Source organism: Athene cunicularia (genome assembly GCF_003259725.1).
Source record: "Athene cunicularia isolate RWA chromosome 1 unlocalized genomic scaffold, athCun1 chr1_part1, whole genome shotgun sequence".
Taxonomy (NCBI): domain Eukaryota; kingdom Metazoa; phylum Chordata; class Aves; order Strigiformes; family Strigidae; genus Athene; species Athene cunicularia.
In genome coordinates, this window is record NW_020799091.1 from 1072353 (window position 1) to 1087769 (window position 15417).

Genomic DNA, 15417 nt, shown 5'->3' on the forward strand with positions numbered 1-15417 from the left:
TGGCTTTTAATCTCTGCTCTATACAAAAGTGCTTAATACAAAACCATCAGGCACTAGGAACAACAGAGCTGTATTAATCACTGACATATAACAAAAAACAGTATTTTTAAGATTCTAGTCTTTCAAAAAAAAACCAAACAAAAAAACCCAAAACAAAAAAACCCAAACCAGATCTACAGCCTTTACAATAACCCAGTCCTAAAATGTGTGGCATCAGCTGCTGCAGCAGTCTGTATGCATAGTGTGCTTCAGAGGAGATTTCTAGCTAATGGTTAATGACACCACCCCCCCCCAAAATAATTATTTAACTGGAATTAAAAATAAACAGCCCCCTAAAAACCAACGGATAAATTATTTCCTACATATGGCTGTACAACTGTCCCTTTCATGGGTACTTTATTAGTAAGGAGAGTTTCAGTTACACCAGATGTCAGACAATAGCTTCAGTATTTGGTGGGATTTAAATATTTTGCTAGAGAAAAAATCTTTGGTAAAAAACATGCAATCATGGTGGGACTATTTTTCAGCCCAGATGATGTCCAAAAATCCCAGGATCCCCTTTCTCTCTTCAGATATCCCAGAACCATCTTTCCTGTGATGAGTTTAAATGTAATTATTTTCTCTGTCCCCTGATAGGACGTTCCTTACCCTTCTGCAGCTCCCAGCACTCACCGCTGTGAGATGTTAATTTATTAGATTAAAAAGCAGAATGTGGTTATATAAAGCAGCGGTAGTAGGTTGGTTTGGTTTTAGTTTTATCGTAACACATGTACAGAGGTTTATGTAACTTATTAATAGTGGATGTAGGTAACTTTTTAAATTCTTTTGAGTAGAAAAAAAAAACCCTCTATGCAAATAACTTTCTTTTTAAAGATCGGGGGGAGGTGGGGTGGGTGGGGTGGGGTGTCCTGTTTGTAATGTTGAAAATTTACTTAAATGCAAGTCAGTCCTAGCTCACTCTTGGTGAAACTAAAATTAAATTAGCTCCGTTTAATCAAGCACCAGACTTGACTCACGGTTTTCTTGTAACTGCTGTGTTCAGCTCCGAGTTGTGTGAAAAATGTCATGCATATTCCTCCCTCCTCGTGAGAAGTGTTGGTCATAATGTTGAGCTTTTGCTTTTCAACCTTGGCATGGGAACATCTTATTTTCACCTCTTTAAAAGAAATGGCTGTGATTTTGAGGTGTGTTCTATGTTGGTGATTTGCATGCAATAAATGTTTACTACTTTTTTTTTCCTTTGAAGTGAACTTTTTTAGTCTGCAGCTACAAAAAATAAGGAGTTTTTAGGCTCAAGAGCCAACTTTTTTTTTTTTTTTTTCTCTAAAAACTGTGTGTGTGTGCCATCTGCATCCGGATATAACTGCATACATAAGAGAATGCAAGCTGTGTGTTTGTCCCTGTCATAAGGGAACTTCTGCACCTGCAACAACATTTCAGACAAAAATGGAGAAGCGACATGTGTCTACCGACCAAATGCATTTGTTAATTTAAGAAACGGCATTGCTAGCCTGTAAGCTCTTTAGCTGGTTGGAGTCGTCTCGTACTTTCTGTTGGTTGTGCGATTGAATTTTTAGCACTAAACACTGCTTTCGCTGTAATCTAAACCCTGAGAGAACAGCAGAATGTCCATCTATGTTTAGCTCAGGTTTTTTGGCTCTTCCTTCATTCCTTGGCCATGGTGAGTGGTTTTGGTTTCTCTCTTTTTTGGAAGAGGTTAAATTGAGTCACTGGACATCTTACCACCACCAAGTTCCAGTCCTAAAAACATTTAAGCGAGTGCTTAATTTAGTAAATCAGGTTAAGACCGGACACTTCAGTTCCCCCACCTTCTTCCTTACGATTTTGATGTCTATAGCAGATAAATCTCTGGTTTAGCTCCTTTCTTCATACCTACCTAAGAGGCAGTTGGGTTTTTGTTTCCTACCTGATGTACCCCTCTAGCCTGTTTAACTTTACCTGAGGATACAGACTTCTCAGGTCATCCTTGAAGTCCTCCTGAAGCACGTACTCTTCCATGCCAGCTTACTACTGCTCTTATGAGTTTCTTCATGGTCTTCTTAAGTGCCAGCAGCTTGGTCTTCTAGGGACTAGGTGAAGTCCCTCCATGCCATACCAGCTCCGTTTGTTCCAGAAGCATTCCAGGTCCTGATGGGTTTGAAACCTTTCTCCTGGTGCTGTCTTCTCGGCTGAGTATTCAGACTGTGTGTTTCCACTGTTGTCTCTGGTCTTGTCCAGCACAGGAGTCCCTCTTTCCAGCTTCTTCCCCAGGAGACTAAATTTTGCCTCTAGATCTTGTCTCCTGCTTTTGATTATTTTTTTTTTTTTTATCAACAGAGATCACAGCACTAAGTTTCTCCCCAACTCTTTTTATTACCCCTTTTTATGTTGTTTATTTTTAGACCTTTAAGCAAGGGGGAGATCTGCTTCAATACAATACTGCTTTATGAATAACTAATACAACCACTCTGATCCAATAACAAATCTTTTCTCTTTTAGTATGCCCTTAGGAGCAGCCACAAAGTTTGCCTTCATTTTTCGGTCAAGTGCTTTTGATAAATAGATTAAAACCCAAAAGCACACTTGGGGTAATGCAGAAGGTTATCAAGAGACTAAATAGAAGTCAGTATTCTTTCTTAATGAAAATGAGATGCTGAGTAGGAGCAAGACCAATGGGAACACTGAAAATTCATTGTGAGATGTTTTATAGGGGAGAGGCAATGTCAAACGATTCTACTCAGATTTGCAGCTGTTAAGACTCAGCTGGAAGAAGCTGAAAAAAAAAACCAACAAAAAACAACAAACTGAGGTCAAATGTTATTTTAACGATTGGTTGCACCTAAAGAAATCCATGTGTTTGTCCTCTTTACATTTTGCAATGACTTAGTGCAGTAGCTTAACGTAGGTAATTAAAGAGGTCAAACAGCAATGAAGAAACACGATCATATATAAGTGAGCAAAAGCCAACTCAGTATTTAAACTGAGGGGATGGATGAAGAGAGCTTCACCTGTTTGTTCTTTGCTTGGTAGGCAGCTTTGCCTTCCTACCTCTTCGTCCCAGAGCCAACCACGTGCTTATAACTTTCCTCCTCCTCCAGCAGGCCGCTCTACATCTTGTCTCACAGTTCCTTTTACTTTGAAAATACGATTGACGTGGGCTTTGTGGCTCTGTCCCACTCCAGTGGGTGAACTCCATGGAAATATTTGTTTCTGGCTTTGAGCTAAAATAACTTGACAATTTTTACCAGACTGTAAAATCCTCTTGGCTTGTGGGGTTTTTTTTGCTCGCTGTGAGCAACACACAGATGCTACCTCCCCTCCACCCCTCTTTTAATGTCTATTAATGTATGCATTGGATATATTTCAGAGCCCTGTGGTGGGAGTGTGTGTGTGTGTAGGGGTTGTCTTCATTCCCCTCGCTTGCCTCTACCACTGGAAATCATCTCTTTCACAACCCCTTGTATCCACGACCCCCAACTCTCTTATAATAAGAGGATGAATAAGAATAAAGGCCAGATTTCAATTTTGATGAAAAGGAGCTTAGCTGAACAAAATAACAAACGGAACCAATTTTTGCCTCATTTTCAATTAAATCCTCTGATAGGATGTTAGCATAAGTTAGTATTATTGCCTCTCCCATAAGGGCAGTTTAATCTAAAGGCATAAAAATCTTGCCTTCAATATCACTTTTATTTGCTCCTGGTATCTCTTGATTTTACTCCACTCTATACCAAATGCTGGTATTAAAATTGTTTTCCTTCCTTGACACGACTCCTACCACTTTGCCTGCTAAAATACGTGATAACACCATCTCTTCTTCTGCCTCAGCTGCAGGCTTCTTAGCTAGCCTGAAAATAATTCCTTGTCTTTCTGCTCTTACCCTTTTCCTGCTGATTAACCTTGAATTTCTCCTTCCTAAACAACTTCTTCATACTTGTGGGATCTTCCCTGGTTTCACACTACACCTGATGAAGAGAAATCCTTTATTTCGAACCATAGAGAGTGAGAGTGAAAAATTAATGAAACGGTCATTTCTTTCACACGTGCATACACCACCTCTGTTTGTTTTGAACGCACTAAACATACTCTTCTTGAGTGTTAATTTATAAGGGGATTTTTTTTTTTTTGGTCAATCTCAAAGGTTGGGCAAGATTATATCAACCTGAAGAGGACTTGTGATAAAAAGGAATGCAGGGTGGCTCTGGGCTGCAGTGACTCTCTCGGTAGGGAGATGTGCATGAGTCAGCAAGTCCTCCAGGAAAAGGCTTTGTTCTTGGGTATCCCTTTCGGAGTATTGATTAACTGAAATTAGAGAAACCACTGAAATGTATGTTGTAAGAATCCGTTCTATTGCGCCAGGAGCACACCCCGGGAGGGTGAGCTGAATATAATATCTTCTCACAGCTGACTTTACTGATGGGAAAAGTATGAGACTGGCTCAGGGGAAAAAAAAAATAAAATAAAAAAATCACAGAATCACATAATGATTGAGGTTGGAAGAGACCTCTGGAGGTCACCTGTTCCAGAGCTGGTTGCCCAGGACCTTGCCCAGGTGGCTTTTGAATGTCCCCGAGGATGGAGACTCTGCCACCTCCCTGGGCAACCTGTGCCAGTGCTCGGTCACCCTCACAGTGAAAAGTGTTTCCTGATGCTCAGAGGGACCCTCCCGTGTGTCTGTTTGTGTCCGTTGCTTCTGGGCCTGTCCCTGGGCACGGCTGAGAAGAGCCTGACTCCATCCTCTTGGCACCCTCCCTTCGGGTATTGATACACATTGGTGAGATCCCCTGAGCCTTCTCTTCTCCAAGCTGAGCTGTTCCAGCTCTCTCAGCCTCTGCTCATAGGAGAGATTCTCCAGTCTGCATGGCCCTTGGTTGGACTCTCTCCAAAATGACTATTAATAATTGTCCTTATGTAGTGTAGGTGTGGTAAATGTGTACAAAATATCCACAAATATAGAATGAATATCAGGAAACCTACTTTAGTGGAGAGATGGAGACCGATTTACATGCTAAACACTGAGATGTGTATGTAAATGCACCGGGTGGTGCAATAATAGAAATTACAGAAAGATTGAGACTGATTGCAGTAATTAAATGTTGGGAAGTCTCTGTCTTCAGAATTTCAGATGGGTTCTGTTCAATCTGTAGACAGTAGAGAACGGCTTCATCTTGCTTGAGTTGGCATTTCTTGAGGGGAGAATTTTTTTGTTATTGACACAATAAAAACAGGTGTAAGATGAAACTATCAAAAATGTGAGTTGAAATTTGAGTTGGTTTGCAGACAAATTTTTGTTTGGATAGAAATTGCTGTTCTCTTCTAAAATATTTGATGACCTTATCACAAATAACAAAGAATGAGCCTTAATAGCCCATTGGATCACAATCTTTCATCTTCACTTCCTATAATGCATGTTTTACTTTAGAATTTAGGTGAGTTTCTTGACTAATTATTCTTCATGTCTTTGATACAGTGGATGGGTGAAACAGTATTTCAGTTTTATTCCTCACGAATATCTTTCACCGCAGTAGAACTCTGTTTGCTATTCACTGTCACACTGATTTTTCCCGAGACAGTTGTGTTGTGAGTTCTTGTGAACTTTGCTTTGGTTTCATAGGTGGCTTTCCACAACATGGTACCATCACAAAGTTCATAAGGAACAGAGTTGGCTTTGTGTAATCAAATTTCTTGGTTTGTATGAAACCAGATCCCAGGCTGATAAATATAATATAAAGTTATCCTATAACTAAATATCGTCGTATCTACAGAGGTAGCCCTGGGTGTGTGTCGTAACTCCTTCTCTTGTTGTTTTCTGTTCCAGAGTCGACAACTGGAATCAGAAACTGGAACAACTGAAGAGCACAGCCTCAACAAGGAGGCTCGGAAATGGGCTACCCGGGTAGCCCGTGAGCACAAAACCATCGTCCACAGTCAGCGGGTAGGTTAGGAAAGCATTCATTTACAGGTTTGATTTGTTGCAGCTCCCCGCTGCATGAAAGAGGAGCTGTTCTGAGCGCTAAGGAATTACTTTTGTCCTGTTATCTCTCCAGGCAACCTGCCATTTTCATCTTAGCCTTTCTTGATATGATACACTCAAACTGCCAGGTTAGCACCTCCTCAAACGTTTTGGTTCATCAATGCATTTTGCTATTCCCATATAAATCTGAAGTTGCAGCTTCTGCTTTGCTGCAGATAACTTAGAGACCTACTTCTGTTCTACACAGCATCTTTCTGTTCCAACTGAAGTTTCAGGGATTCTCTTATCTCCGCTACATCATGTAGATATTACCTGTAGAAAAAACCACATTCATTTTGGATATCAAAAGTCTGTTCAACACTAGGAAAATCCAAGAGTAATGCACATTTAAATCTAATGAAAAGATGCAAAATTAAGTGTGTACTGATAAATTTATTTCTACGTATGCAGCTCAACATAGAAGAACCTAGAGCTGTTCTGGGATGTCCTAACTGGGGCTTCTGGTAGCTGTATGCAGCTGTCTAGGAGTGAGAATTAAGACAGCCGGTAGAAATGCATCCCTTGGGTCACCAAGTTCCTTAAACATCTATAGCAAAGCTCTCATGCTTTTGTTTAGAGAGAGCATTGGGACCCAGGCAAGATTCTGCCTAAAAAAACATGTTTCACATGCTCAAGTCAAGCCTAACTTGCATAGACTCAGTTCAGTTAAAGAGGACGTGTCTGTACTACAATATCTATAATACATAGTGTTGAGGAGTGCTGCCCAGGATGTGGAGGACCTGGCTTCTAGTTCTGCTTTAGAGATTTGAGCCGTTCCTCAGACTACCCAGGAGAATTGTTAGTGCTAGGTTAATGGTTGGACTAGATGATCTTCAAGGTCCTTTCCAACCTAGTTGATTCTGTGAATACACCAAGCAGGAAGCAAGGCCCAAGTAGGCGTTCACCGTCTGTCTTCTGCTGAACCTGGGTCACTCTAGAGCAAAAAAACAGAAGTTGTAGCACCAGGCAGAGGGTATTAACAGAGTCTGTAACCAAAATGTGATAGCAAAAACTCTCCTCAGAGGAAGGAGGGACTGTTGGATTCTGGTCCTAGCACCTGATGCTCCTTCTATTTTTTTCCAGACTATTTAACACAAAAAAACAGGCACAGATTTGCAGATAACCGGTGACAATTTGTACATTCACACAGTTTTTAAATTTTTCATTTGGATCTGTACGGTCAACGTACATGTATGTGCACCTAAGAAGCTCCAAAAAATCTTCCGTGATTCAGCAAATTCTCTGGACACAACATTCCTGCAAATGAAGGAAACTTGTCTTGGCTTCCCCTACAGCAGGGCTGCCATTAGCAACTTCTCTCTCCATGTTTAAGATGCTCTTTTTCACCCTGACATAAATGTGGAGCAACATACCCATTTTAAAGACATAATTATCAACATGTAGATGAGCTGATTCCTACCACAGTATCACGTTTTCATGAAGATGTTGAAGCATTCCCCCAAGTGGAATTTCCATGAGAAATACTGTGCTTTTAAATGGTGTTTTGCCTTGGTCATCATCTTTTTTTGCCTGGAATGGACTATTGTTGGTCAACCCAGCATCTAATCAAACAATAATTTCCCTGACTTGTCATAAATATTTATCATGTAAATGACTTGCTAGCACTTACTACATCTGGGGATGTATTTTCTTATTTCTGACAGACACTTGAAGAGCTAGAGTGCCATGGGCCTGTGATGTCCGAGCAAACCCGAGCAGAACTGGAGCAGAAAATAGATGAAGCCAGAGAGAGTATTCGCAAAGCTGAGGTAAGAAGGAAATTATTTTGGCATGTCCAGCTTCTTGCCACAAAAGGATTTATGTTACAGCTATTTAATTTTATCTGTGGAAATGTGGAAATTTTGGCATCAAAAATCAGGCAATTGTAAGATGTCCTGTTTTTTTCCTTGATTTCATACTTCTCAAATCACTGAACCAACTTAATGAAGACCTCAAGATTAGAAGAGTAAAATTAAAAAAACCCTCCTGATGAAGAATGATTAAACTTGCCGCGTTTTCTGCTATTGTGCAAAGGTCGAGAATCTCTATATTTAGGGGCTTTGTCTTAGACAGAGAAAAAACAATCTCACATTTACTAGTTGCCTTCTGCTTGGAGGAATGAATACCAGAAAATGGTGATCATGTATCTCTATCTTCACGCTTTTTGGCTTCTAGGAGGAACTGCCACACACTGGTGTGCCTTCTGTTCTAGTATTTTTTAATATACATATTAATTTATAATGTTGATGGGAAAATATTTGAAATAGTTTTTGTGCCTCTTACTACTTTTACTCTGAGGTACTTTTGTAGCAGTTACGGAGCCTTGTGAGGCGTGTTCTGGGTTAAGAAAGGCTCGTGAAAAGATAAACTAGTTTCATACTTGACTGCCAGTGTTGGGCTGGTAAAAGTTAACCGTTTTCATGGCCAGTGATTTGGAAAACCTATTGCAAGCCACAGGAACTAATCTATTAGTTTTCAGCCGAGTGGGTTGCTTAATTAAAACTGTAGAGCAAATGTAATTGTTTCAGTTAAGTGCTTCTCATACCGCTAGATATTCAGAGTACCTGATGTAATTAAAAATGTGATTTACAGTTCAAGAGGTTAGAAAATACAGAGTAAAAATATTCCTCCTACTGTTGTGGTGTTAGGCTCTCGTTTTAAAACAAATCCAGAATATGCTCTCTTAACAGAAAGTGCCATAAAATGCAATAGCCTTTTATTTTGAGTAAATTATTTCAAACAGACTACACTCCAAACTACTTTAGTGTATATAAAGTTAATGATTAAATATGCAAGGACAGAGAGCTTGAGAACGAAAGATAAAAGCAGCAGCAGAAAGAAATAAAATCAGGATAAGAAGTTGCAGAGGAGAAGGTTCTCACAAAAATATTACGAAAGCTACAAATGAAATCAGTCTGGAACTGAAAGTGTTTGCAAGTCTGAAGAATGCATAATTAATAGAACCCAATAAATCGGTGGAAACTGAGCAAAGAGATAACATGTCTCCTTGGGGGACAGAAAAATTGACAGGAATATTTTTAATTTGTAAAATTCTGGAAAGTTAGAACTTTGAAGGTAAGTGCTGCTATAGTGATGGCTAAGAAGGATCTCCACAGTAGAAATCAGGCCACGGTCCTGTTTGAATGTTAGAGAGAGCACAAAGGTGGGGATAACATGCCAGTTATTGCCTATGCAGATTTAGCAAAGAAGAAATTTAAGAGCACGTGAGGACTCTTGCCCAGCAGAAGGTTGGCTTTTCGGAGAGAATTAGCTAAAAGAGCTTGAGACAAAATTGCAGTTGCCTTGGCCACAGCCCCAGAGTATAACTGAGGATAGAAGGCAAGTGCCAAGAAGTGCAAGGTTTCTGTATAAAAAAAGAGATGTGAGGTCTGAAATAAGCCCGGTAGTGTGCTGTAGAAGGCAGCAGTCTTTTCCAAAAGCAGAGGGAGGGATAGAGCTCCTCTGGGAAACGTACTGGGCGAGGAGTGCACGGCCAGGAAGGTGATTCATGGAGCAGTGGAGGGCGACAAAAATAGCGTGTAATTCTCAGATCTAATGAGGCACAAAAGTGGAGTCATACATACACATCCTTACAAACACCGAACAGTACTCCAAAGAGGGAGAGAGCGTGAATATTTTTCCCCGAGATGTGTTTTACATTATTGTCTATATTAAATGCTTTTTACCCATTACTGTGTTTCCATGGATTTCCAGTGCTAGCCAGTGAGTCGTAGTTACAGTGTCCCTTACCTTTCTAATATGTAACACGTGTTCTGTTTTCCAACAGAAAAGGGGGAAAGTGCCAAGTACTTGAGTCCAGGAAGACTCAGTAGCTGGGTGATTTTCACTTATTTTCTTCCTTGTCTTTTGGTACAAGTTTTCTAGTGTGGATTTCAAAGACATGAAGTTGTCTCTGAGTTTTTGAATGTGGAAACCACTTCGTGACTTTTACATATTGCGACGTAAGTTACTTATAGTACAGGGTTTTTTTTAAAGAGAGACTAGTAAATTAATTCAGTAAGCTTTTTTTACTTAGGAATGAGCCCTTATTAGTCCCCACTCCTCTAAGCAGCCCAATAAGTAATTTCAGGACCTTTTAATTAGACAAGAGATTTTTGCACACATATGATCAGTAGAAGAATAAACTATGTAAGCTTTGGGTAAAACCATTTTCTTTTGTAATACAATTATAATTCTTTTCAGTATGTGAAAACCAAACATTTGCAGCATTCCTGCATATATAAGTGCAACTGGTTAAGTTGGAATTACTGATGGTTGGGTTGGGGAATGGTATTTGTGCAAAAAGTTATGAGTGAGGTATTTAGGCTGTAGGGGAGCTGAGGAGCTGCCTTCTCCCTGTCCCGCTGCCCTGAGTTTGGGTCAAGGAGCTGCAGCTGGTAAGGAAAGCAAAGCCACCCCTGATTTATCTCTCTGCTTCAAAGAGATCCCTCTCAGGGCAGCAGGTGGGGAAAGAAGAGTGTCTGGAGAGTTGGCAGGAATCAGTGGTCAATCAGTGGAAGGACCTGGCTTAGGAAGGAGAAAGATTTTTTTCAACACCTCCACGTTATTCAGAAAAAGAGGATTTGGAAGGTGGGAAAAGAAAGATTGCACAGGCTTTGTCAATTTGATGTATGCAATTTATAAAGTAAAACAACAACAACAAAAAGAAAGAAGTCCCCAAAACATACAAAGAACTGGTTGTTGGATTTAGCTTTGTGGCTGTTACTGAAGGCTTTTTATGGTTGCCTGACACCGTACACGGTTTCACTGTGTGAACAGCCCAAAGTAATTTGCCCTCTGACACTAGTTAGTTCATTATCACCTTGTCACATTAAGTCTTTCCATCTGCAAAACTTTGTGGATACTGCTGTGATTGTAACTGGAAGAGTAATATATTCTGGGGCCGTGTCTGAAAGCGTTTGATGATAGCATGTAGATTTTTATTTTTTTTTTAATATAACAGTTTTATTGGGAATGTATCAACACACTTTACCTGCGGCTGCAACAAGTATTGGTTCATGTGCTGTTGTTTCTTGCCATGATGGTCAGACTTCATGTGGAAAGCTCCCATCTCTTCTAATCGAATCAAGCTAGAAGGTAGCACATCTAGAAGATGGCAGCGCTTGCAGGGGATGAATTTCATAACCTTGAGAAAATTTCCTCGAGTCAGTGGCTGCATCAACCTGCAATACCTGCAGAGCAGCACGCGTAGGACTCGGTGTTTCGGTGATGGTGTGTGTGTGCACTGCCAGCACTTTGAAGACATTTTGCTGAATGTTATTTGTAGGTCACATGCATGTGCATGTGTCTGTACACAAGCTTTCTCTCCTCTTGTGGTGTGTTAGATAATATGTATCCTCATTCCAGAGGTGTTCTGCTTTCTTACCTTTTTTTTTTTTTAATATTTTTCTCTTGAAATGCTTTTTATTTCTATTTCCTTTCTGGACTAGTGATGCCTGTTGATTCTGGCTTCTTCACCCACTCTTTGGTGCTTTCTCCTTTGCAAATTTACTCTCTTCCTCCTTTTTCTTTCTTCACCCTTTCAGAAGGGGAGGATAACTTCACAGATTGGGATTAAATTTTGCCTTTCTTCTGGCAAAGCTATTTTGGTCGTTGCTAGATGCTTCCACTTGTGTGTTTCTCCCTGGGGAATTTTACATTCTTGACACACTGCTCCAGTGCCAGCCTGCTAAACTATCAGAAGACAAACAGGTCTCTATGTGCCACCTAATAGAACATGAGCTGAGTCAGAACCTTTTAGAGACAATAAATATTGGTAATGTGATTTCTCAAGGGTGTATTGTGCATAGATATATTCATCTTGTTGCCCTCTTCCTCAGAGACACCAAATCTTTTGAAACCTTAACAACTGAGAGGAGCTGAAGAACTGTACCATACATATAACTTAAGTATTTTCTGACAAGCACAATGGGTGTGGAAGCAGGCGTAATTTGAAGGTATAGGAAAGAAATATAGAAAAAGTGTGCATAGGATCAAGACACATTGGAGAAACTAAAGTTTTTTGTCTTCTGCAAGATGCAGTGCCTGAACATGAAACCTTAGATTGGCACATTAACTGCTCGGTGGGTTATTTTTGATCTTTTTCTCCCCGGGATAGAAGGTATTTTTCCTTGTGATGTTTCAGGGAGCAGAAACATCCTTGATTAAAGTTTAGGGAAAATTACAGCTTATGGCGGAGTGCTTCTCTTACAATTGATACACGGTGGATGATGTACAACGACTGTAACTGATAACTAGAACACATATTTCTTCTTAAAAATGGAAAAATCTCTGTTTTGTTAAAGGTTTTTTGTTTGTTTTACTCACTTGTTTTTAAAGGAAATGTTAGAGTAGGTCTGATGATACCTCTGGCACTGGCAGAGCACTAAAATTGACTGTGGTTAATGCTACACCGTAGAGTTTAGATTGCAGAGGAATTCCATCTTTGTCAAAACAGCATTTAACCACTGCTGCATCAGGGCTGGGTTTCGATAAAGACAAGCGCTGAAAGCAGAGGGTGCTCATTTAAATTGAAGGTGGCACAATTCAAGCATCATCTCTAAAGGAAGGAGGTCAACGCCTTTGAAATTCAGGAATTTGAGAAAATAAACTAATCTTGTAGCTCCTTTGCACTTACTCAACCGACTCAGGTAACTGAACTAGAAGTTCTGTATTTGAAGCTTTCATTTTTGTCACACCAGTACGGAAGGTTGCAGGCTGTTTTGCAGCTGTTATCATAGCTCAGCCAATGGGATAGATCTGGTTTGCTTTAAAATAGCTTTCCATTTCCCCACTGTCCATGTCCCTTTAAACTACTGGAGACAAAAATTTACTGTCTCCACTGATTTGTATTGCAGAAATAAGGGAATACAAAAGTTGAAGCTATTTCCTTGGGTTTTATCATCCTCCTTTCAGCCTGCATCCTGGACCCTGAGGCTGGGTTACTCAAATTCTTCCTCTCGTCTTATTTTGTCTCTATCAGACTAAAGGCTCTTTGAGAGCCCGGTGTGAGTCTCACCAAGCAGTATAGTTGGTCTCAGGGCTGACATAATTTTTCTCAACGATGATGGGAGATTTCCCATTTGTGCTCAGGTCTCAATGAAGGTCTTGGGGCCTCCACAGCAATTAGTCCTATTTCCACTTCATTGTAAGGGGCTGCGTTTTGTATCATCATTAGGATATCTACAACTCTCGAGAGAGTATTTGTACCAGATAGGATTTGATTAAGACTTATTATTTAGCTGTTTACTTCATTTGATTAGTTCAGAAGCTGAGGTCCATTTTCCATTGTAAATGGAGGGCTGTTTTCTCCCTCGCCTTATATTTGGCTATGAATATTTATTATTGTGCTGTGGTAACAGTTGTGTTTGCTGGCTGGGCTCCTGTTCTATCTTAGGATCTAATCTATTAATCGTATGCTGCATGTGGTCCTACTGCGTCTCAAGTAGACGTAGCTACGTTTCAGCCTGTTTTTATTTGTGTGTTCTTGCAGTGGAACCTTTCAACTGCAAGAGCGGTGTCATTCTCTGCCCCTAAGAACTGTGAGGAAAGCTAATTCCATATGCTTCACTAAAATAAATGACGTGGAATGAGGCTACCAACCCCAAAAAAAGTTGAATTTGTGAAATGTCACTTGCTACCATCTATGGCTTTGCTCAGGAAACATATGCTTGGGAGGGCTGTGCTAGGTAAACAGGTTGCCTTCTCAGCAGGAGATCTGTAGGAGCTCTCAGTCTTTCCGGCTAGGCAGATTGAGGACTAGCCTGGAAAAATGCCACCGACATCCACAGATCAGGAATTTTGAACTCTTTTGGTGTAAAACAGTTTAGTGAGGGCCATGTGCAGACATGAGAATGTCGTTGAGAACATCATCAGAGCCCTGAAGCTGTATTACGGTATTAGGAAGATGTACAAGTCTTAGTTCTTCAGCCGTATTGCAACATTTAATCATTCCCGCTGCAGTGCTGCCAAAATTACGCTATCGGATTTGGGATTTTTTTTAATCTTGAATTCATACTTTCTCATAATTATTTTTCAAGGACTTGCTGTGAGAAATTTGGAGAGCACGCAATATGCTTAAGTATTTCACGGTATATTTTTTTGACAAAGCTGCTTTTTCTGGTGTGAACAATGAGAAGGGAAGTCTTTGGAAGACTGGGGTATATGAATTCACAATAATAATGAGAAATATTTTTTCATTAGTGGACGTTTAACAGAGCAAACTATTTTGTGGGATGAAGGGGCAAGAACAAACACAGAGATATTTTGAAACTAAAGATGAAGTACAGTCGTAAAGATTCCTGGAAGGATATAGTCAACTGAAGAGCCATGTGTGCTCTCTATATAGATCCCTCTGTTCTATAAAGGTTAGATATCCTTATATATCAAAACAAATGGATAAGTTATTTTGAAAACATCCTACAAATAACAGTCATCATGACTTTAAAAGTTGCTGAGATGAAGAGTGATTGCTGTATCTGATCTCTCAGTCTTTCTGGTAAAGGGCTCAGGGATTAGGCTGGGCCTCAAGAATATTAATGTTGCCTGTGTTGTAGATTTTCTTTTTGTCTTTTATTATTATTGTTATTATTATTATTATTATTACTCAGTTCTTTTGAAAGGTGGATCAAACTGCAAATCCAACTCAGTTCCTTAAACCTGTGGTTTGAAAGTGATGTCGTTTCAGGTTAGGAGCGTTGGGGGTGAATCTAGTCCAGCCTCCGCTTAAATCTTCCTGCCTCTTTTGACTATGAAATGTATGCAACATCTTTCAGTATATTAAGAACCAGTATTCATTACCAGGACTGCAGAGAAATGTGTTAATAAAGGTTTGCATACATACATTTTATATCCATTTCATTTTCTACTTACAGAATTTGGGTAATTTCCATTCAGTCCCATTACCAGTAGCCTGGGAACAGCTTCTTAAACCCTACAAAATGCTTTGCTACTGCTCTCATTTACTCTCCATCTCCTTCCCCACCAACTGCTTTCTCTGTTTAGAAATCTCCAGTGGTTTTATATTCTCGAGCTTGGGGAAAAAAAAAAAAATCAGCCTTCCAAAGAGCTACGCAGGTGGGCTCTTCTCCATTAATAGCTTCACCTCTGTTTTCTTAACCTTGGCATTCACTCTTGAGACATGTTATCTGTGTCAGTGTTTCATTTCCTGTTTGCTTCACCTTAAGAGTCTCATTTGATTTAACTCCATGCAGAATATTTAGCATATAAATTAACAAACTCTGCTGTAATATCTGTAGAAACTTCACACCCATCCTCCCACTTAAAACAACCCACTCAGTGTTGTGCTGAAAAAATGTCATTTATTAGCTCGTTCCCTAGCTGGTGCAGAAAAAACACTGAGTTTGGGGTTTTTAGTCCTGGCCAGGTGAATTCATAGTGGTGGG

At 39.9% G+C, this 15417-nt stretch overlaps 1 protein-coding gene across 1 annotated transcript in view; it reads left to right on the forward strand.

Annotated features, from left to right (window-relative positions):
* FCHSD2 (FCH and double SH3 domains 2) overlaps window positions 1–15417 on the forward strand; it is a 162281-nt gene that overhangs the window by 127770 nt on the left and 19094 nt on the right. The window contains exons 12-13 of the mRNA XM_026850442.1: window positions 5819–5935; window positions 7678–7782. Coding sequence (XP_026706243.1) covers window positions 5819–5935; window positions 7678–7782 — 222 coding nt within the window. The remainder of the gene's footprint in view (window positions 1–5818; window positions 5936–7677; window positions 7783–15417) is intronic.